The sequence below is a fragment of the Cervus canadensis genome, chromosome 5 (assembly GCF_019320065.1).
Source record: "Cervus canadensis isolate Bull #8, Minnesota chromosome 5, ASM1932006v1, whole genome shotgun sequence".
NCBI lineage: Eukaryota > Metazoa > Chordata > Mammalia > Artiodactyla > Cervidae > Cervus > Cervus canadensis.
In genome coordinates, this window is record NC_057390.1 from 10,976,533 (window position 1) to 10,998,757 (window position 22,225).

General features: G+C 39.5%; 1 protein-coding gene across 2 annotated transcripts in view; it reads right to left on the reverse strand.

The window, feature by feature from the left end:
- The window catches only part of LOC122441515 (proline-rich protein 18-like), a 39,153-nt gene that overhangs the window by 13,051 nt on the left and 3,877 nt on the right, over window positions 1-22,225 (reverse strand). Inside the window, exons 2-3 of one of the 2 annotated variants that reach the window (XM_043468193.1) lie at window positions 8,656-8,706; window positions 6,901-6,910 (exon numbers count right to left, since the gene is read on the reverse strand). The exons of the other annotated variant lie outside the window; for it this stretch is intronic. Of the exons in view, the coding sequence (XP_043324128.1) occupies window positions 8,668-8,706 (39 nt within the window). The 3' untranslated portion in view covers window positions 6,901-6,910; window positions 8,656-8,667. Of the gene's footprint in view, window positions 1-6,900; window positions 6,911-8,655; window positions 8,707-22,225 lie in introns of those variants that run through there. 2 annotated transcript variants of the gene reach the window in all.

Here is a 22,225-nt window from a genome sequence, read left to right on the forward strand (position 1 = left end):
GAGCGACTGAACTGAACTAGGTTTCAAATGTGAAAAGAGTGAAAAAAAAACTCAGGAAAGGGAATCATCCTGCATTGTTGGTGGGAATGTAAATTGGTATAGTCACCATGCAAAATAGCATGGAGAGTCCTTAAAAACTAAAAATAAAACTACTATATAATCCAGCAATCCCACTCCTAGGCATATTATCTGGAAAAAAAATAAGCTCTAATTTGAAAAGGTACATGTGCCCCAACATTCAAAGCAGCACTATTTACAAAAGCCAAAACATGGAAACAACCCAAGTGCCTATCAACAGACAACTGATTTAAGAAGATGCGGCGTAAACACATACACACACACACACACACACACACACACACATACACATACACATACATACACATGCACACAGATACATACACACATACATACACACACACACACAGAGACACATACATACACACATATATACACACAGAGAGATACATACATACACACACTCATACACACACATACACACACACATACATACAGACATACACACACATACACACATATACATACAGATACACACACATACACATACATACACATGCACACAGATACATACACACATACACACACACATACACAGAGACACATACATACACACATATATACACACAGAGAGATACATACATACACACACACTCATACACACACATACACACATACACATACCTACATACATGCACACATACATACACACACATACATACAGATACACACATACATACATACACATGCACACAGATACATACACACATACACAGAGATACATACATACACACATATATACACACATAGAGATACATACACACACACTCATACACACACACACATACAGACATACACACACACATACACACACATATACACACATACACACATACATACATACAATGGCGTATTACTCAGTCCTAATGAAGAATGAAGGATGGCCATTTGCAGCAACATGGATAGACCTAGAGAACATTATACTACTGAGGTAAGTCAGAGAAAGATAAATATTATATGATACAATTTATATGTGAAATCTAAAAAATAATACAAGTGAATCTATATACAAAACAGACTCACAGACAAAAAGGGGCTGAGGGATAGACAAATTAGGAATATGGGATTAACAGATACAAACTACTACACATAAATAGATAAGCAACACGGATTTACTGTATAGCACAGGGAATTGTGTTCAATAACTTGTAATAACCTATAATAGAATATAATCTGTAAAAGAAAATAATCACTATGCTATAAAGTAAAGCACTATGCTATAGCACTATGCTATAAAGTAACACAACATTATAAATCAACTATCATTTAAAAAATTCTCAGGCAACAAAGCTTCAAAATGCTTCCTGAGAACCATTAAAAATATCTCTGGGGAGCTGAAAAGGATGGACAAACTGAAATATCAACGGAAGGATTTTGAATTGTTTAACCTAATATATAAAACAAACAGTTTAAAAAATGTTATGGGGGAGGGATATATTGATGTTCACTGTACTATCATTTTTACTTTCTTAGAAGTATGAAAACTTTTATAATAAAAAATTTAAGACATTTTGGAGGAAGTGCACAAATAAGAAGAGATACATATTCAGAAGACTTTGCAAGAAATATATAGAGTAAGCGTGATTAAATACACTGGTAAAATTTTGTGTTGTCTGGAAAACAACAGCAAGAACAACCACAAACTTAAGACCAACGAAAATAAATAGAAAGTGCATCCATAATAACTTCAGATTAAAATTCTATATAATATTAAATTGATAAAGGATCAAGGGTAGGTAGAAATTTGGGAAATCTCCAAATATTTGGAAATTAAACAACACATTTGGACATAATCCATGAGTCAAAGAAGAAATCATAAGAGAAATTATTCATTTTTTTAACTTAATAAAAAAGAAAATTCAACATACCAAAAGTTTGGGGATGCAGTAAAAGCAGTATTTACAGGGAAATGTGTAGCTTTAAACATCTAGATTAGAAAAGAAGCAGTTTCTACTTTAAGAATCTGGAAAAAAAAGAGCCAACTAAATCCAAAACAAGAAAAAGGAAAAAAATAGTAAAGATTAGAGATTAAGTAAGTGAAATAGAAAAAAATAATCAAGAAAAAATCGATAAAACAAAAAGCTGGTGTTTTGGAAAAAATTAACAAAACTGACAAATCTTTAGCTAGAATAACAGAGAAAAGAAAAAACAAATTACAAAATTATTTCTGACTCTAAATAAATGAAATGAATAAAAGTGAATATTTTACAAATGTAAGGGAACATAAGGGGGTAAAATACAAATTTAACAACTTGGTTGAATTTTTAGAATGATATAGATTATAAAAATTGACTCAAGAAGAAATAGAAAATCTGAGTAGACTGATAGCAAGACACAGAATTCATACTTAAAATTTTCCTACCAAGAAAAGCTCAGTCTCAGAACATTTCACTGGTGAATTCTTTTAGATAATTAAAGATGATATAATACTATCTTTTATAAATTCTTACTGCCTTTTCATATTGCTCATGGGGTTCTCAAGGCAAGAATGCTGAAGCGGTTTGCCATTCCCCTCTCCAGTGGACCACATTTTGTCAGAGCTCTCCACCATGACCCGTCTCTCCTGGGTGGCCCTGCACAACATGGCATAGTTTCAGTGAATTACACAAGGCTGTGATCCATGTGAGGTTAGCTTTCTGTGACTGTGGTTTTCATTCTGGGGGCCATAGGACTGAAGTTCTTATTTCTTCTGTCTATCCTCTGATGGATGAAGATAAGAGGTTTGTGCAAACTTCCTGATGGGAGGGACTGTCTATGGGGAAAGCTGGTTCTTGCTCTAGTGGGCAGGGCCAGGCTTCCTGAATCTTTAATCCAATTTTCTGTTGGTGGGTGGGGCTGTGCTCCCTCCCTGTTGTTCGGCCTGAGGTGGCCCAGCCCTGGAGTCTGCAGTCTCTATGATGGGGCTATAGGCTCAATGGTAAGACAAATGGCGACCTCCTCCAAGAGGGCTTATGTCGATGCACTGCGCCTCCCAGGACTGCCGCTGCTAGTGCCCTGCCCCCACAGCAGGCTATTGTCAACCCTCACCGCTCCTGGAGACTCCCACACACTCACGGCAAGATTGGCTCAGTCTCTTGTAAGGTCACATCATGGATGTGAGAGTTGGACCATAAAGAAGGCTGAGTGCCAAAGAACTGATGCTTTCCAACTGTGGTGCTGGAGAAGACTCTTGAGTGTCTCTTGGACAAGAAGATCAAACCAGTCAATCCTAAAGGAAATCAACTCTGGATATTCATTGGAAGGACTGATGATGAAGCTGAAGCTCCAGTGCTTTGGCCACCTGATCACTGGAAAAGACCCTGATGCTGAAAAAGATTGAGGGCAGGAGGAGAAGAGAATGACAGAGTTTGGATGGCATCGACTCAAAGGATATGAGTCTGAGCAAACTCAGGGAGATAATGAAGGACAGGGAAGCCTGGCATGCTGTAGTTCATGCAGTCACAAAGAGTAGGACACGACTAGGCGACTGATCAAAAAATTCTTTCATAAAGCAGAGAAGAAGGGAACAGTTGCCAATTATTCTATGAAAACTACACAATATCCCTTATAAACATATTTGGCAAAAATCCTTAACACAACATTATATAATAAAATCCAGCAACATTTAAATAGAGTTATATACCATAATCAAGTGGCCTTTATCCCAGGAGTACAAGGCTGATTTAACATCTGAAAATCAATGAGGGTAAATCCCATGTTAATAAAATAAAGGACAAAAACCGTATGATCATTTCTGGAGATGTAGAAAAAGCATTTGAAAAACTCTTAAGCTAGGAATAAAAATAACCATAAAACTCCTAAGCTCGGAATAAAAGGGGACTTTCTCAATGTGATAAAGGGTATCTAACTAAAATTTACAGTCTACATTATACGCAATCATAAAAGACTGCGTCCCTATAAATCTGGAACAAGACAAGGATATCTGCTGTTGCCACTTTTAATCAACATTGTACTGGAGCTTTTAGTTAGTGTGATAGGGCCAAAGAGTAAAAAATAAAAATAAAGCCATTCACATTGGAAAAGAAGTAAGACTGTCTTTATTCAAAGGTGACATGAGCCTGTATACAGAAAATGCTATGAAATTTAAAACTACTATTGTTAATATAATAATACTGCCCCAATTGATCTACAAATTCATTGCAATCCTTATTAAAATTCCAGCTCTGTTTTTTGCAGAAATTGACATGCTAATTCTAAAATTAATATGGAAATGCAAAGGATCCACAATAGCCCAAACAATCTAGAAAAACACTGGAGAACTCACAATTTCTGATTTCCAAACTTACTACAAGATCACAGTAATCAACAAAACATGGTACTGGCATTAAGACAGAAATATAGGCCAATGGAATAGAATTGAGATAAGCCCTCACATGTAAAGTCAATTTAGTTCTGGCAAAGTTTCCAAAGCAATTCAACAGGAAAAGGATATCCTATACAAGTATTAGCAAGGATGTGGAGAAACTGGATCCCTCACACTTTCCAAATAGGAGTGGAAAATGGTACAGTCACTTTGGAAAACAGCTTGGTAGTTTCTCCCTTCCTAGGTATCTACCCAAAGAAATGAAAACATACATCCACACAAAGACTCATATATGAATATTCACAGCGCCATTTATTTGTAAGAGCCAAAACCAGAAAATAATACAAATGTCCATCAACAGGTTAATGGATGAACAAATATGATTTATTCTTAAAATGGAATACGACTCAGGAATAAAAAGGAATAACTACTGATTACTGAGACACACTATGACACAGATGAACCTCAAAAACATACTAAGTGAAAGCTAGACACGAAAGACTATATGTGGTATGACCCCATTAATAAGTAGTGTACAGTAAAGGTAAATTTATACAGATGGAAGTTGATTAGTGGATGCCTTAGCTGGACTTAGGAATGGTGATTGACTGCAGATAAGCACAGGGAACGTTTTGAGTTGATGGAAATGTTCTAAATCTGGATTGCTGTGATAGTGGCATAACTCTAAAAATCTACTAAAAATAATTGTGTATGTACTTATATAATTACAGTGGGTGGATTTTATGGCATATACATTGAACCTCAGTAAAACTGCTTTTAGAAAAATATCATAGGTTTAGGGACCAGAGTATTGGGATAATTTAGGGATATTTTATTATTGTAGCTGAGGGAAAAATCTGAGAAAGGTTGAAATCTGAGGGCTGTATTCAACTATATACCTGTGAAAAACTGAAATGGCCCCAAAGATGTTCAGATGCTAATCCTTTAAATTTGTGAATATGATCTTATACGGCAAAAGGGACTGTGAAGATGTGATTGTTAAGGATCTTGAAATGGGAAAATTATTCTGGATTATCCAGGTATGCGGCTCCTACATGTAATCACAAGCACTGTTATAAGAAGGAAGCAGAGGGAGATTTGACTAGAGGATTGAGAGATGTGAAAATGGAAGCAAGAGCTGGAGGAAGGGATCATGAGCTAAGGAATGCAGGCATCTCCAAGAGCCTGGAAATGGAAGTAGATTCTCCCTTAGAACCTCCAGAAGAACTCAGCGCCGCGGATGCTTTAACTTTAGGCCGGTAATACTGATTGCAGATATCAGGCCTGTAGAACACTAAAGGGATACATTGTGCTATTTTAAGTCACCAATGTTATGGTAATTTGTTGTAAATGGCAATGGGAAATTAGTGTAATATTTAATCTCAAACATATTTGATTTATATTTTATAAATTTTGAATTCATTGAAAACACATAAAAACTTTAAAATCTCATAATCTGAACATTTTTAAATTGAAAAATTAGGCAGCACAAAATTTCCCCATCAACATGGCAGAACTTACCCCAATCTACCCATTTTCCGAACCCCGTCCCCACCCAAGAACACCCTCGGCGTACTTTCCACATCTGGATAGAAAGCCTCATGAAACAGCCCCACAGTGCTTTGGCAGTGCCGGTGGGGGCCCCTTGGGATATCCATTCTCCCCCTGGGGGTCTCCATTCTGAAGAGGAGACTGGCCTGGAGTACTCTTGCTGCCTTCCTGGCTCTCCTCCCAGTTTCCTGTGGGTAACTGTTTTGAGCCGGATATACCCACACCCTTGCCAAAAACATTGGCTCTGGAGACTGCCTGGTCTGAATCACACTTGTTGAAAAGCAACATTTTCCTAATCCACAGTTTTGCATTGCCCTCAGCGGAAAATCCCAAATTCTTAAAGTGGCGCACACTAGCCTTTTGTTAATGTCATAAATGCTCCCAGCAATTCCTTATCTTGGACTTTTGCACAAGCCCTTCTTTTTCATTTTTCTGCTGCGCCCCATGACATGCGGAATTTTAGTTCCCCAACCAGCGACCAGCGATTGAACCCAAGCCCTCTGAGTTGGAAGTGTAGAGTCTTAACCACAGGCCTGCCAGGGAAATCCCAAATCCTTTCCTTTTTATGCAGATTGTTCTGGGATTCCTTTCTCTGGCCTCACCTAATGTAATTTCCTCTGGGAAACCATCCCTGACCAACCAAAATGAAGTCTACCTATATTCCCTATAACATAGGCCAACCCCCATAATATAGGCTCCCATAATCCTTCACAGTGCTCACTGAACTTTGTAGTTTTATATTTTTTGTGGTTAAATATTTAATATCCATTCCCTGGTGGCTCAGATGGTAAACAATCTGCCTGCAATGCAGGAGAACTGGGTTCAATCTCTGGGTTGTGAAGATACCCTGAAGAAGGGAATGGCCACCCACTCTGGTAGACTTGCCTGGAGAATTCCGAGTCCCAGGCGGCTCATGTGGTAAAGAATCCGCCTGCAATGCAGGAGACCCAGGTTCAATTCCTTGGTCAGGAAGATCCCCTGGAGAAGAAAATGGCAACTCACTCCAGTATTCTTGCCTAAGAAATCCCATGGACAGAGGAAGCTGGCAGGCTACAGTCCAAGGGGTCGCAAAGAGTCGGACACGACTCAATGACTCACACACAGACATGCACACATCGTTCCTTCACAAGAGTTCCTCCCCTCATGAAGGGAGCTTCTTTAGAGGTTGTGTCCATTTCTCATCGGTTGAATCAATACATGAATGAAAGGGAACCATTTACAAAGACACTTCCCCCTTCATCCCCAGCAATATAAAATATGCAGAGATTCTTACTGTTTTAAACCTTTTCATTTTAAAATAGGATGTTGTATATATCTTTACAATTTTCCTAACTAAAAGGTCCTGGGTTTAAATGTTTTGCTCAAAATCAATGAAAAGTCGAGTCACCAAGGCTGAAGTCTAGCAGCATAAAAATACTCTGGCACTGGGAGACCAGAGCCCGTGCCCGATGGGACTGAAGTTCTGAGTGACCTAGACCTCCGACCAGCCGTCTCTGCCAGAAATCTTCCCTAGCACTGGGCCAGTGAGACTACAACTCCCCCTTCCTCAGCTGCCTGCAGTGCTCATGGCCTTTTTCTCTGATAGGCTGTGACCTCATCTCTATTAATGGATATTTACACTCCACCCCAAGAAGTTTGCTGTTTCAATGCAGAAATGAACATTCTTATACAATGTTCTTTGTATACTTATATGAGGATTTCCACAGGGTAAATTCCTTGAAATGCAATTGCCAGTTTATAGGAACTAACTACCTGTTTAAAATGATTGATAGATAATGCTGACTTGGTCTCCAAAAAGGCTTTGCCAGTTCATACCCCAAAGGTGTCCTTTTGCCCCTGACCCCATTGGGTATCGCTGTCATATTGATTTATCATTTTAAGCTACCAGTGAGGTTAAGCTTTGTTTTCTTCATGTTTAACTGCCCTTTACATTTCCCTTGTGAACTGTTCATTCAAATTCTTTGAGCAGTTGAGATGGAACTCCAAATATGAAAAATAAACTTCTAAATTTTATTCTATTACTTAAATGGGATTTTTAATGTTTAGATCTTTAGTCTATCTGATACCTTTTTTCAGAGTTGAAACTCTTAAGTTTATATTGAACGTTTATGGCTGTTTATTTTTTCCAAGTAGGAAGTAAAGTTGTCCTTTCCTCACATGTTTGAGCTATCATCTTTATCACAGATTAAATTCTTATGCACATGTAAGGTTATTTCCAGGCTTCTTGTTCTGTTCCTGCCGACTCTATTTGTCTACGTCTGGCTCTACCCCACGTTGTTTTAATTACTGCAGCTTTAAAACACATGCCTGGTACCCAGTAGGCACTCAACAAATATTTGTTACTCTCTGAATTTACTCTTTTGAGTATACTTAAAAATCAGTTTGTCAAGTTTTGTAAAAACCCACTGTTTAGTTCTTTTACTTTCAAACTCCTTGAGCATTTTTATTTTAGGCTATCTTTATTGATAGCATATGTTTTCATTTATTTTTTTAAAAATTATATCTGACAGTATTTTCTTTTAGTTTGCAAGTTTATTCCATTCAGTTATTGTTAAGCAGATAGATTTAGTTGTGTCATCTTTTACAGATTTAGATTGGTTTTTAATACTCTCTCATTTTCCCTCATTTGTTTTCTGGTCTGTGTTTTCTTTGTTGTTTCTCCCCAACCTCAATAATTTGAAAAAGGTATAATTTTTATAAATTAGTCTTATATTTTTACTTACAGAGAAATATCCTTAAACCTGTGTAACTCCAAAGTCATTCCTCTTAGAAACCTAGACACCGAGAGCAAGGCAAAATTTAAATAGAGATAATGAAGATATAAACAATACAGTTAATAAATTTGATCAATTAGATATAAAAGAACCCCACACTGGACAAATAATTCACATTCTTTCTGAGCCAGAAGAACATTTAAATTGGCCATAAAAGAAACTATAATAAATTTCACAGAATCAATATCATATAGACCATGTCATCTGCCCATAATGCACTAAAATTAGAAATTAATAACAAAAGTAGGGCTTAAAAGCATATGTCTCTTGCAATTTTGCTGATTCTGCGTCTGTTTTTCCCTCCGATCTGTTCTGCCTGCCCCTCCCTCGTGGACTGCTTTGTGGCTGTGGGAAACTTGAAATTCACACTCTGCACAGCAAGTCAGATTCTCTAGCCTCCCCTTGAGGAGCTCATGAACCAGTTTTTTTAATCCAGAACCCATCCAGGTGAGCAGCAGAAACAAAAGGGTCATCTTCTGACTTAGCAGGATCCACACTCCTAAGAAGTTTTTAATGGCAACTTCACATACAATCAGTATCTAATGGTTTTCCATCCCCATCTCCATGAAAAATGAATAAGCTATAAACGCTGCGGTAATTCCCTCCTCCTTTCTCTCTTCCTCCCCTACCTTTTAAGCATGTTTTATGATTTTCATTCATCTCTGGAATCAACAAATAGTATTGAGCATCTACTACATGAGCATCTGCGGGCACTGTGGAGGAAGCTGATAGAGGTGGTCCCTACATCAGGTGTGGTCCCTACTTTCATGTAGCGTAAGGTCTGGCAGAGAGACAGAAACAAACAGCCACTCAAACCAGTGAAGCACTGTGGACAGCGATGAGAGCCTGTGGCAAGGAGATTCCACCCAGCTAGGGAGGCCGGGCGAGGCTAGGCTGTATGAAGGATGCTGAAATGGTACCAGCAGAGGAGTAGGAGTTACCCTGGCAAAGAGTAGGGAAGAGTGTGCCGGGTAGAGGAAACAGCAGGTGCAAAGACCCTGTGGCAGGAAGGAGCAGATAAAATATGAGAGACAGAATGGGGGCCTGCCTGACCAGGCCGCTATGAATCAGGCAGAGACAGGCTGGCACAAAGCGACTGGGGCCTCACTGGCCAGGCTGAGGCTAGCTGCCACCACTCGAAGAGCGATGAGAAGCTACTGTAATTTTTTGTTTTTGATTTTAATTTGTTATTATTAAATATAACACAAAATTCAGAAAATCATATACAGCATATGTATTATTTAATGAATTACTATCAAGTAAACATCCTGGTGGCTCAGAGGGTAAAGCGTCTGCCTTCAGTGCAGGAGACCTGGGTTCGATCCCTGGGTGGGGAAGATCCCCTTGAGAAGGAAATGGCACCCCACTCCAGTATTCTTGCCTGGAAAACCCCATGGGTAGAGAAGCCTGGTGGGCTACAGTCCATGGAGTCACAAAGAGTCAGACACGACAGTGACTTCACTTCACTTTAAACATCACAGAGGGTTTCCTAGGTGGTGCTAGTGGTAAAGAACCTACATGTCAAGGCAGAAGACATAAGAGACATGGGTTCAATTCCTGGGTCAGGAAGATCCCCTAGAGAAGGGGATGGCAACCCACTCTAGTATTCTTGCCTGGAGAATCCCATGGACAGAGGAGCCTGGCAGGCTATGGTTCATAGGGTCCTAAAGAGTTGGACATGACTGCAGTGACTTAGCACACATACACACAAACATCTCAGATGGGAGGAAGCTAAAGAGACATGATGACCAAAGGCAATGTGGGATCCTGGATTGGATCTTGAACAGAAAAAGTGATGTTAATGGAAAAACTGGTGAACTCTAAAGTCCGTAGTCTAGTTAATGATACTGTACCAAATGTGGGTTTCTTAGTTTGGACAAAGTACCTATAAAATGTCAACATTAATGGAAGCTGGGTTAAGGATAAATGGGAACTCTCTATACCTATGTTTGCAACTTTCCTGCAAATCTAAAATTGCCCCCAAAATTGAAAAAAAAAAAGTTTAAGCTGACAAATTCCAAAAACATCCTGCAATCCAGAAAACAATGTAGTTTCAAAAAGCTAACCAACTCACATACTTTAAGAATACTTTTCTCCTATTGTTTTTTGGTTTCATTCGACAATGTCTTCACGTAACGATGATTTTGTAATATTTTCTAAAGTAGAAAAAAAGGTCTCTTTTCCCTCAGACTGTACTACAAAGCTACAGTAATCGAAACAGTATGTACTGGCACACACACCATTGTGTGTGTGTAGATCAGCGGAACAGAATGGAGAGCCCGGAAATAAATTCACGCAATTATGGTCAGTTAACCCGCAACAAAGGAGGCTAGACTATACAACAGAGAAAAGTGAGTCTTCTCAGTAAGTGGTGCTGGGAAAAGGGTACAGATACATGTAAAAGAATGAAATTAATCCATCTTCTCACATCATATGTAAGAAAAACTCAAAATGGATTGAACACATAAATGTAAGGCAGGAAACCATAAAACTCCTAAAAGAAAACATAGGAAGAATATTTTTTGACATAAATTGTAGCAATATTTTTTTTGACTGTGTCTAAGATAAAAGAACTAAAAACAAAAATAAATAAATGGGACCTAATTAAAACATTCTGCACAGCAAAGGAAACCATCAACAAAACAAAAAGATAACCTACTGAATGGGAGGAAATATTTGCAACTGATATGACTGATAAGGGGTTAATATACAAAATACACAAGCAGATCATACAACTCAACATCAAAACCAACAAACAATCCGATTAAAAAATGAGCAGAAGACCTGAACTTTTCTCCAGAGAAGACATACAGACGACCAACAGCCACATGAAAAGATGCACAATGCTGTTAATCATCAGGGAAATGTAAATCAAAGCCACAATGAGATATCACCTGTCAGAAAGGCTAGCATCAGAAAGAGCACAAAAAATAAATGTTCATGAGAATGTGGGGCAAAGGCAACCTTTGTACACTATTGGTGAGAATGTAAATTGGTGCAGACACTGTGGAAAACAGTATGGAGGTTCCTAAAAAAACTGAAAACAGAACTACCTTAATCCAGCAATTCTACTCCTTGCTATATATCTGAAGAAAATAAAAACATTAATTTGAAAAGATATATGAACCCCTCAATGTTCATAGCAGCATATTTACAGTGGCCAAGATACGGAAGCAACCTAAGTGTTCAATAACAGATGAATGTATAACAATGTAGTGCTTCCCCGGTGGTTCAGGAGTAAAGAATCTGCCTGCAGCGCAGGGACACAGGTTTGATTCCTGAGTCAAGAAGATCCCCTGGAGGAAGGCATAGCAACCCACTCTAGTGTTCTTGCCTGAAGAATCCCATGGACAGAGGAGCCTGGTAGGTTACAGTCCATAAGGCAGCAAAGCATCAAACACAACTAAATCGATTACACACACACACACACACAGAGGAATATTATTCAGCCCTAAAGAAGAATAAAACTTGCCATTTTCAAAAACATGGATAGACTTAGAGGATATTATGCTTAGTGAAATGTCAGACAGAGAGAGACAAATACTGTATGTTATGACTTATATGTGGAATCTAAAAGTACAGCAAACCAGTGAATATAACAAAAAAAAGAAACACTCACAGATATAGAGATCCTCTCTAGTGGTTACCAGAGAGGAAAGGGAAGAGGGAAAGGGCAAGATAGGAGTAGAGGATTGAGAGGTACAAACTGTAGTGTATAAAGTAAGCTACAAAGATATATTGTACAGCACAGGGAATACAGCCAATATTTTACAATAGCTGTAAATGGAGTATCAACTTTAAGAATTGTGAATCACTATGCTGTACACCTGAAATTTATTTAATCTTATAAATCAACTATATCTCAATAAAAATAATTTTTAAAAGGCAATTTCTTCAAAATAACAGGTAAAACTAAAACATAGTGTTTAGGGACCACACTTGGGGGATGAGTTAGACAAGGATGTGCACCTAAACTGGTCCCCTCAAGGAAGGACATGTCTCCTAAGTTTCCTCCCATCTCTGATGATTATCACGACCTTGACACTTGTGAAGGGTACTGCTCAGATATTCTGAAGGATGCCCCTCAATTTGTATTTGTCTGTTGTTTTTCTCTTGCTAGAAAGCAGCTATGAGTTTTTATTATTTTCTTAATTGGAATATAGTTGATTCACAATGCTGTGTTAGTCGCAGATGTACTGTTATATGTATACATATACCCATTCTTTTTTTTTTTTTTTTTCAGATTCTTTTTTCCAAATAGGCCGTTACAGAGTATTGAGTAGAGCTTCCTATTCTATGGGCTTTCCTGGTGGCTCAGATGGTAAAGAGTCTGCCTGCAGTGCTGAAGACTGGGGTTCGATTCCTGGGTCAGGAAGATCCCCTGGAGGAGGAAATGGCAACCCACTCCAGTATTCTTGTCTGGAAAATCCCATGGATGGAGGAGCCTGACAGGCTACAGTCTATGAAGTCACAAAGAGTCAGACACAACTGAGCGACTTCACTTTCTTTCTTTAACTTTCCTGTTCTACCCCATAGGTTCTTATTAGTTATCTATCTTATATATGGTAGTGTGTATGTGTAAATCCCAGTCTTCCAATTTATCCTTCCCTGCCCCATCTTTGCCCCTGGTAACCATAAGTTTATTTTGCATACCTGTAACTCTATTTCTGTTTTGTATATAAGTTCATTCATAGCCTTTTTAAATTAGATTCCACACATAAGCAATATTATATGACCCTTGTCTTTCTCTGATTTCCTTCACTCAGTATGATAATCTCTAGGTCCATCTAGGTTGCTGCAAATGACATTATTTTGACCTTTCTAATGGCTGAGTAATATTCCACCACATATATGTACCTATCTTTTTTATCCATTCTTTTGTGGATGGGCATTTGGTTGCTTCCATGTTCTGGCTATTGTGAATAGTGCTTCAATGAATATTGGAGGGCAAGTATTGTTGAATTATGGTATTCTCTAGATATATGCACAGGGGTAGGATTCTTGGATCATGTGGTAGCTCTATTTTTAATTTTTCAAGGAACCTCCATACTGTTCTCCATAGGGGCTGTAGCAGTTTACATGCCCACCTAGAGGGCAGGAGGGCTTTGAGTTTTTACAGTATAAAGGCACAGAGGTGAAATGCCCTTATTGCACTGTGTATATGCTAATCAATATGGTTTATCACTAGTGATGTTAATCTAGATCACTTGATTAAGGTGGTGTCTGTCAGGTTTGTCACTGTAAAATTTCTAATTTTCATACTCTATTCTTTGAAGATGAGTCTCTGAGTCCAGTCACACCCAAGGAGAGGTGAATTACGTTCCACTTCTTGGAGAAGCAGTATCTGTTAGAATTCTTGGACTTTGTGGTCCAGTGGTTAAGAATCCGCTTGCCAATGCAGGGGACACAGGTTCAATCCCTGGTCTTGCAAGATTCCACCTGCTCCAGGGCAACTAAGCCCGTGTGCGACAACTACTGATCCTGCCCTCTAGCCTTTGAGCCACAACTACTGAAGCCCTTGTGCCCTAGAGCCTGTGCTCAGCAACAAGAGAAGCCACTGCAAAGGGAAGCCTAGACAACGCAAATAGAGAGTAGCCTCCACTTGTTCCAACTAGAGAAAAAGCCCAAGTATAGTAATGAAGACCCAGAAGAGCCAAAAATAAATACATAAAACATTTTTAAAAATTCTTTTGTAAGGAAGAATTTTCTTATTTACATATTCATTCAATCATTTATTCATATAACTTTAGGTTTATGGGTTATAATCCAACACTACTGTGATATATTTTATTGCTCAAATTACTCCAGCTCTGGCCACTGGGAGTTCCTTCAGGTTGGTGGCGGTACTCTTTCGATACTATCCCTCCCCTCTTTTCTTCCTGAGGACTTCCTTGTTTTCTGACATTACAAAATCATACAAGCCCATCTCATATTATCCCTGCCTTAGTCCTAGAATCAGCCATCTCTCCAAGGATCGTGATTCTTTTTCACTGGTGAATGGCATTTAGACACCACAATGTGGGTGCTGGATGTGCTCACTGTTATGGGAAGGGGCGGTATTTACTCGTTTTTAAAAATGTGCTTTTCAAGTGTCTGGGTTCTTCCTCCAGCTCTTTTTTCCTTGCAATTTATTTTTTTGAAAAAAAACTGTCCTGTAATTTCCCACAGTTTGGATTTTACTGGTTACATCCCTGAGTTGTTGTTCAACACTTTTCTCTGTCATGTATGTTTCCTGTAAATTTGTTGTTGGATCTACAGGCATGAGAAGGTTCTGGCTAGATTTTGGGGGCAGGGCTGCCTCAGAAGTGGTGGTATGGTTCTTCCATCAGGAGGTGCATAATTACTGGTTATCTATTTTTTGGAGAGATGTCAACAGCCATGGACAATCATTGCCTAGATCCACTTATTCTTTCAAGGCTGCCAAATGGTGATCTTCCACTTCAGTCATTCCTCCTTCATTCATTTGTGGGAACACAAAAAATATTCGTTTCATTCTATATATAAAAAAAGTTTTATCTACTATTCTGTTACCTCATGTTGCAGTTCATATAGAAAGGGAGGCTTTTTCCCATTTAGCAGTTTTTTAAAATAAAGTGTTGGTTCCTCTGACATCCTGTCACCCCATTGATTGCCAGGGTTGATTTGGCTGATGTGGCTGGGTTGGTGGGTGTCCTGTTCCTCCCTCACAGTTCTGTGTATGTGTTTCCTGAAGCTGCATGCTCAAGTCAGAGAGGATGATGTTCCCCTAGAGAGCAGGATGGTTTTTCGGTTAACGGTAAATTAGTAGCCGTGGTCTCCTACTAGAACCTCCAAACAAGTTCCTTAGTATCTTCTAATGATGACAAATCATTATGAGATCATCAAATACATTTTATGTATTTCAATGCACTGATTTATTATCCTTTTGATGCTCTATTTATTGTGCTTTGGGCCAGTGAAGCCTCTCAAGTTGGCTCCCGAGTCCTTTTCTGACACAATACTAGTAGTCTTTGGCAGTTTCTTCCAATACGATATAGAGTAAGCAGGCAGGAGACAGACAACTTATGCAGCTTCCAGGTCTGGTGGGAACACCTCTGTTTAGTTTCGCCCTTGGAGAGGATACTACACCTTCTAGGTTTCTGGCAAGGGCCTTGAGAGATTCACAAAGAGAGGGATTACAGAGATGGAATTGGTGGTGATGGTGGGGAGATGATGAGTTCAATTTTTAACTTTGTTATGGGCTAAATTTCGACCCCCCCCTGCTCCTCCCCCCAATTGCTTTGTTGAAGTCCTAACCCCCAGTACTTCATATTGTAACTGTATTTGGAGACAGTGCCTTTGAAGAGGTTATTAAGGTAAAATATGGTTATATTAATGGGCCTTAATCCAGTAGGATGAAGCACAAGCTGGAATCAAGATTGCAGGGAGAAATATCGATAACCTCAGATATGCAGATGACACCACCCTTACGGCAGAAAGCAAAGAGGAACTAAAGAGCCTCTTGATGAACGTGAAAGAGGAGAGCTGGCTTAAAACTCAACATTCAAAAAACTAAGATCATGGCATCCAGTCTCATCAGTTCATGCCAAATAGATGGGGAAACAATGGAAATAGTGACAGACTTTATTTTCTTGGGCTCCAAAATCACTGCAGATGGTAACTGCAACCATGAAATTAAAAGATGCTTGCTGGGACTTCCCTGGTGGTCAAGTGGCTAAGACTCTGAACTCCCAATGTAGGGGGCCAAGGTTCGTTCCCTGGTCAGGGATCCTGCATACCACAGCTAAAAGTTTGAATGTGTCAATTTAAGAACCCACATGGGACAACTAAGAACTGGCTCAGCCAAATAAAATAAATAAAAATTAAAAGATGCTTGCTCCTTGGAAGAAAAGCTATGACAAACCTAGACAGCATATTAAAATGCAGAGATATTACTTTGCTGACAAAGGTCCATCTAGTCAAAGCTATGGTTTTTCCAGTAGTCATGTATAGATGTGAGAGTTGGACCAAAAGAAGGCTGTGGTGTTGGAGAAGACTGTTGAGAGTCCCCTGGACTGCAAGGAGATCAAATCAATCAATCCTAAAGGAAATCAGTCCTGAATATTCTTTGGAACGACTGATGCTGAAGTTGAAGCTCCGATAGTTTGGCCACCTGATGTGAAGAACTGACTCAGTGGAAAAGACCCTGATGCTGGGAAAGATTGAAGGCAGAAGCAGAAGGGGACAACAGAGGACGAGATGGTTGGATGGCATCACCAACTTGATGGACATGAGTTTAAGCAAGCTCTGAGAGTTGGTGATGGACAGGGAAGCCTGGTGTGCAGCAGTCAATGGGGTGGCAAAGAGTCGGACATGACTGAGTGGCTGAACTGAACTGAATCCAGTAGGACTGGTATCCTTTATAAGAAGAGAAGATTAGGATATGGACAACACCTAGGCCAGGGGAAAACCATGTGAGGAGGAAGCAAGAAGACCACTACCAGCAAGCCAAGGAGCAAAGCCTCAGAAGAGACCAAATTTGCCAACAACTTGACCTTGGACTTCTAGCTTCCAGAACTGAGAAAAATAAATTCGTGTTGTTTAAGTCACCCAGGATGTGGTATTTTGTTATGGTAGCCCTAGAAAGTGAATACAAACTTGTTGAGTTAGAGGTATTTGAGGGATGTTTCACAGCATTCACAAGGGTAGGTTCAGGGCTCAGGAAAGAGGACTGGTGTGGAAGCAGATATATGGGAGCTGGGGACAAATACAGGGTGGATAAAACCATGTGGGAAGAAGTGAATCTCCAGGGAGAGTCTGAGAAGTGGAAAGAGAAGAGAGCTGGCAAACAAACCCATGTTAAGAAATGGGGGAAAGGGATGTCCCTGGTGGTCCAGCAGTCATGAATCCCCTTGGTGATCCAGTGGTTAAGAAACCCCTGCCTTGCAGGGGACATGGGTTTGGTCCCTGGACAGGGAACTAAGATCCTGCGTGCTGTGAGGCAGCTAAGCCCGTGTGCCACAGCTATTGAGCCTGAGCCTAGAGTCCATGAGCTGCAACCACTGAAGCCTGTGTTGCCTAGAACTCACGCTCCACAAGAGGAGCCACCACCACGAGATGCCTGCGCGCCGTACTTAGAGAGTAGCCCCTGCTCGCCTCAACTAGAGAAAAGCCCTCACAGCAACGAAAACTCAGTGAAGCCAGAAATAAATAAATAAAATAATTTAAAAAGAAATGGAGGAAGGAAGAGAAGCCCCTGCAGTAGACCTAGTAGTGAGTGGGGGGACAGGCAGGAGCAAAAGCGTCAAACAGGCCCAGGGGCTGAAAGTGGGGCTAAGGGGATGGTTAACTACTGAATGCCAAGGAGAGGTCAGGTAACAAGGACTGAAGGAGAGTCCTGGGGTTCTGCAATCACAGATGGGGTGGGAGCTTGGAGAGCCAGGCTGCTGTGGTTCAGGGTAGGAAGGGGGAAGAAGGAGATAAAGGTAAATCATCTTCAGGAAGCCTGACAGAAAGGGGGACATGGTACAGACTGATAGAGGGAGTTGTTGTTTTCTCTCGTGTTTATTAGGAGTGGCTTGAGCATGTGTCATATGATGAGATGAAGGAGCCAGTGGACAGGAAATAAATAAATGAAGAGATGGAACCCTGGACTATTCCAAGGCAAAAAGAGGAACATTAAGCACACAGGAACACCTATTTCTCTGAGAAAGGAAGAATGCAGGTGGTGATAGGTTTGGAGGTTTGGGGTAGGAATCTGGGGATGAATATTCATGCACATTTTTTATGTAAGATGCATGTTTTCACTTCTCTTGGGCATATTTCTAGGAGTGAAACTGCTAGGTGATATGGTAGCTCCCATGTTTAACAATTTAACTGCCAAACTGTCTTCCAAAGCAGCTGTACCATTTTATACTCCCACCAGCAATGTATGAGGGTTCCAGGGTCTCCACATCCTGACAACGCTCGTTATCATCTCTTTTTTAAATATACCCATTCTAGAGGGAGTGAAGTGGTACTTCATGGTGGGTTTTTTAAGCTTTGAGGGGACCTATAATTAATTAATGAATTTTTGGCTGTCTCTAGCTGCGGTGCTGGCTTATGGCAGTGGCTGTTCTTGTGGGGCACAGGGTCTAGGGTGTGGGAGTTTCAGTAATTGTGGGATGTGGGCTCAGGAGTTGCGGCTCACAGGCTCTGGAGCACAGGCTCAATAGTTGTGGCACATGGGCTTAGTTCTCCTGAGTCATGTGGAATCTTCCGCATCCAGGGATTGAACCTGTCTCCTGCATTGGCAGGCAGATTCTTAACCACTGGACTGACAGGGAAGTTTTTCTTTATGGTTTTGATTCATACCCCCTTAACGGCTAATGTTTTTGGTATCTTTTCACATCAGTATCAGTATCAGCTCAGTTGCTCAGTCATGTCCGACTCTTTGAGACCCCATAAACCGCAGCACGCCAGGCCTCCCTGTCCCTCACCAACTCCCGTTTACCCAAACCCATGTCCATTGAGTCAGTGATGCCATCCAGCCATCTCATCCTCTGTCATCCCCCTCTTCTCTTGCCTTCATTCTTTCCCAGCATCAGGGTCTTTTCAAACGAGTCAGCTCTTCGCATCAGGTGGCCAAAGTATTGGAGCTTTAGCTTCAGCATCAGTCCTTCCAATGAACACCCAGGACTGATCTCCTTTAGGATGGACTGGGTGGATCTCCTTGCAGTCCAAGGGACTCTCAAGAGTCTTCTCCAACACCACAGTTCAAAAGCATCAATTCTTCGGCGCTCAGCTTTCTTTATAGTCCAACTCTCACATCCATACATGACCACTGGAAAAACCATAGCCTTGACTAGACGGACCTTTGTTGACAAAGTAATGTTTCTGCTTTTCAATATGCTGTCTAGGTTGGTCATAACTTTCCTTCCAAGGAGTAAGCGTCTTTTAATTTCATGGCTGCAATCATCATCTGCAGTGATTTTGGAGCCCAGAAAAATAAAGTCAGTCACTGTTTCCCCATCTATTTGCCATGAAGTGATGGAACCAGATGCCATGATCTTAGTTTTCTGAATGGTGTATTGGCTACTTATAAATTTCCTTTAGGGATAAATCTATTCAAATCATTTGCCCATTTTTAAACTGGGTTATTTGTCTTTATTGTTGAACTGTAAGCATTCTTTAAATATTCTGTATGAGTGTGCGTGCTAAGTCATTTTAGTCATGTCTGACTCTGTATGACCCTATGGACTGCAATCCACTAGGCTCCTCTATCCACGGGATTCTCCAGGCAAGAATATTGGAGTGTGGGGCTTCCCTGGTGGCTCAGTGGTAGAGAATCCACCTCCCAATGCAGGGGACATGGGTTCGATCCCTGGTCTGAAAAGATCCCACATGCTGCAGAGCAACTAAGCCCGTGTGCCACGACTACTGACCTGTGATCTAGAGCCCAAGAACCTCAACACTGAGCCCTAGAGCCTGTGCTCTGCAAAACACCGCAACCAGGAAGTAACCCCCTGTTGACCACAACTAGAGAAAAGCCCATGGAGCAACGAAGATCCAGCATAGCCAAATAAATAAAATTATATATATATTAAAAAAAAAAGGATACTAGAGTGGGTCGCCATTTCCTTCTCCAAAATACTCTGGATACTAGTACCTTATCATATATTATGATTTAAAAATATCTTCTCTCAACCCATAGGTTGTCCTTTTACTTTCTTGATGATGATGTTCTTCAAAGGACAAGAGTTTTTAATTTTGATGAAGTGTAGTTTATTTTTTTCTTTGGTTGTTTGTGCTTTTGGTGTTGTATCTAAGAAGGCTTTGCCTAACCCAAGGTCATGAATATTTACTTCTACATTTTCTTCTGAAAGTTTTATAGGTTTAGTGCTTACGTTTAGGTCTATGACATATTTGGAGTTAACTTTCGTGTATGGTGTAGGGAAGGGGTCCAATTTAATTCTTTTGCATGCAAATATCCAGCTGTCCTAACACCATTTGTTGAAAAGACTATTCTTTCTCCATGAAATGGTCTTGGAATCTTTACTGAAAAATCAGTCGGCCATGAATGTAAGAGTGTATTTTTGGAATCTCAACTCTATTCCACTGATTTATGTCTATCCTTATGCCAGTATCTTATTGTCTTGATTTGTAGTTAAGTTTTGAAATCGGGACGTGTTAGTCCTCCAACTTTGTTTTTTGTTTCCAAGATTTGTTTAGTTATTCTGGGTCCTTCACATTTCCATATGATTTCCTGGATCAGCTTGTCAATTTCTGCAAAAAACAGCAGCTGGGATATTGATGGGGAATGTGTTAAATCTGCAGACCAATTTGGGGTGTATTGGCATCTTAATAATATTAAGTCTTCCAATTTATGAACTTGAGATGTCTTTTAATTAGGTCTTTGTTAATTTCTTTCAGTGATGTTTTGTAGTTTACAGTGTATAAATCTTACACTTCTTTTGTTACGTCCGATTCATTTCTAAGCATTTATTCTGATACTCATAAATGGAATTATTTAAAAAATTTCATTGCTAGTGTGTAGAAATAGTTGATTTTAATATATTGATCTTGTATCCTGTACCCATTTATTAGTTCTAATTGTTTCTTATGATTTTCTGTTTACAAGGTCATCTAATCTGTAAATAGATAGTTTTACTCTTCCTTTCCAATCTGGATAGTTTTGTTTTCTTGCCTAATTGTCCTAGCTAGAACCTCCAGCACAATGTTAAATAGAAGTCAAGCGTATGGCTATTGTTTGAAAAGATGTCAATTTTTCTCATGACAATTTCTCTTATAATTCCAAAAAGAATTACAGCTCATGTGGATGAATACACAGGTGAGAGCAGCTATAAAAAGAGAAACGAGTGAAGATTTTCCCTTCTGCTATAGTAAAGCATTTAAAAGGCAGCAATAATTAAAATGGAATAGCACTGACAGAAAGATATAAATCTCAGTGGATTAGAGTAACAAGTTCAGACTCTGTATATATAAGAGCAAGAAAACCAATGGCAAAGCGACAGGGTTTTTTTAGTAAGTATTGGGGAACTTGGATAGCTGCTGCGGGAGACAGAGTTAAATTTTCACCTCAAGTCATTCATCAAAATAGTTTCTAGAAGAAATTAAAGAGAATGAAAGAACAAAGAAAAAGCCAAACAATTTAAAAACTAGAAAAAATATGAACGGATATTATTGGACCTATGAGTGTGGAAGAACTTAAGCTTGAAATATTAGAAGAAATTAAAGGATTTGACTCCATAATGTATGTAAAAAGATATTTGCAATAAAAAATAGTCAAAGTATTATTATTCCTAACATAGACAGGGTTAATATAAATTAGTAAGTTAAGGCTTCAAAGAAAAATAGGCATAGAAAAGAGACAATTCAAAAATAAACTTATTAAAAGGGGAAATACAGATGACTAATAACTGAAAAAATGTTGAATCTCACTGGCAATCAAAGAACTGCAAGGGGAACAAGCAGGTACTACCTTTTGCTTTCAGCAAAGATTTCTAAGATGTTACTCATCACTGCTTAGGGTATGTTGAGATAGCTCTCATACTAAATCTTA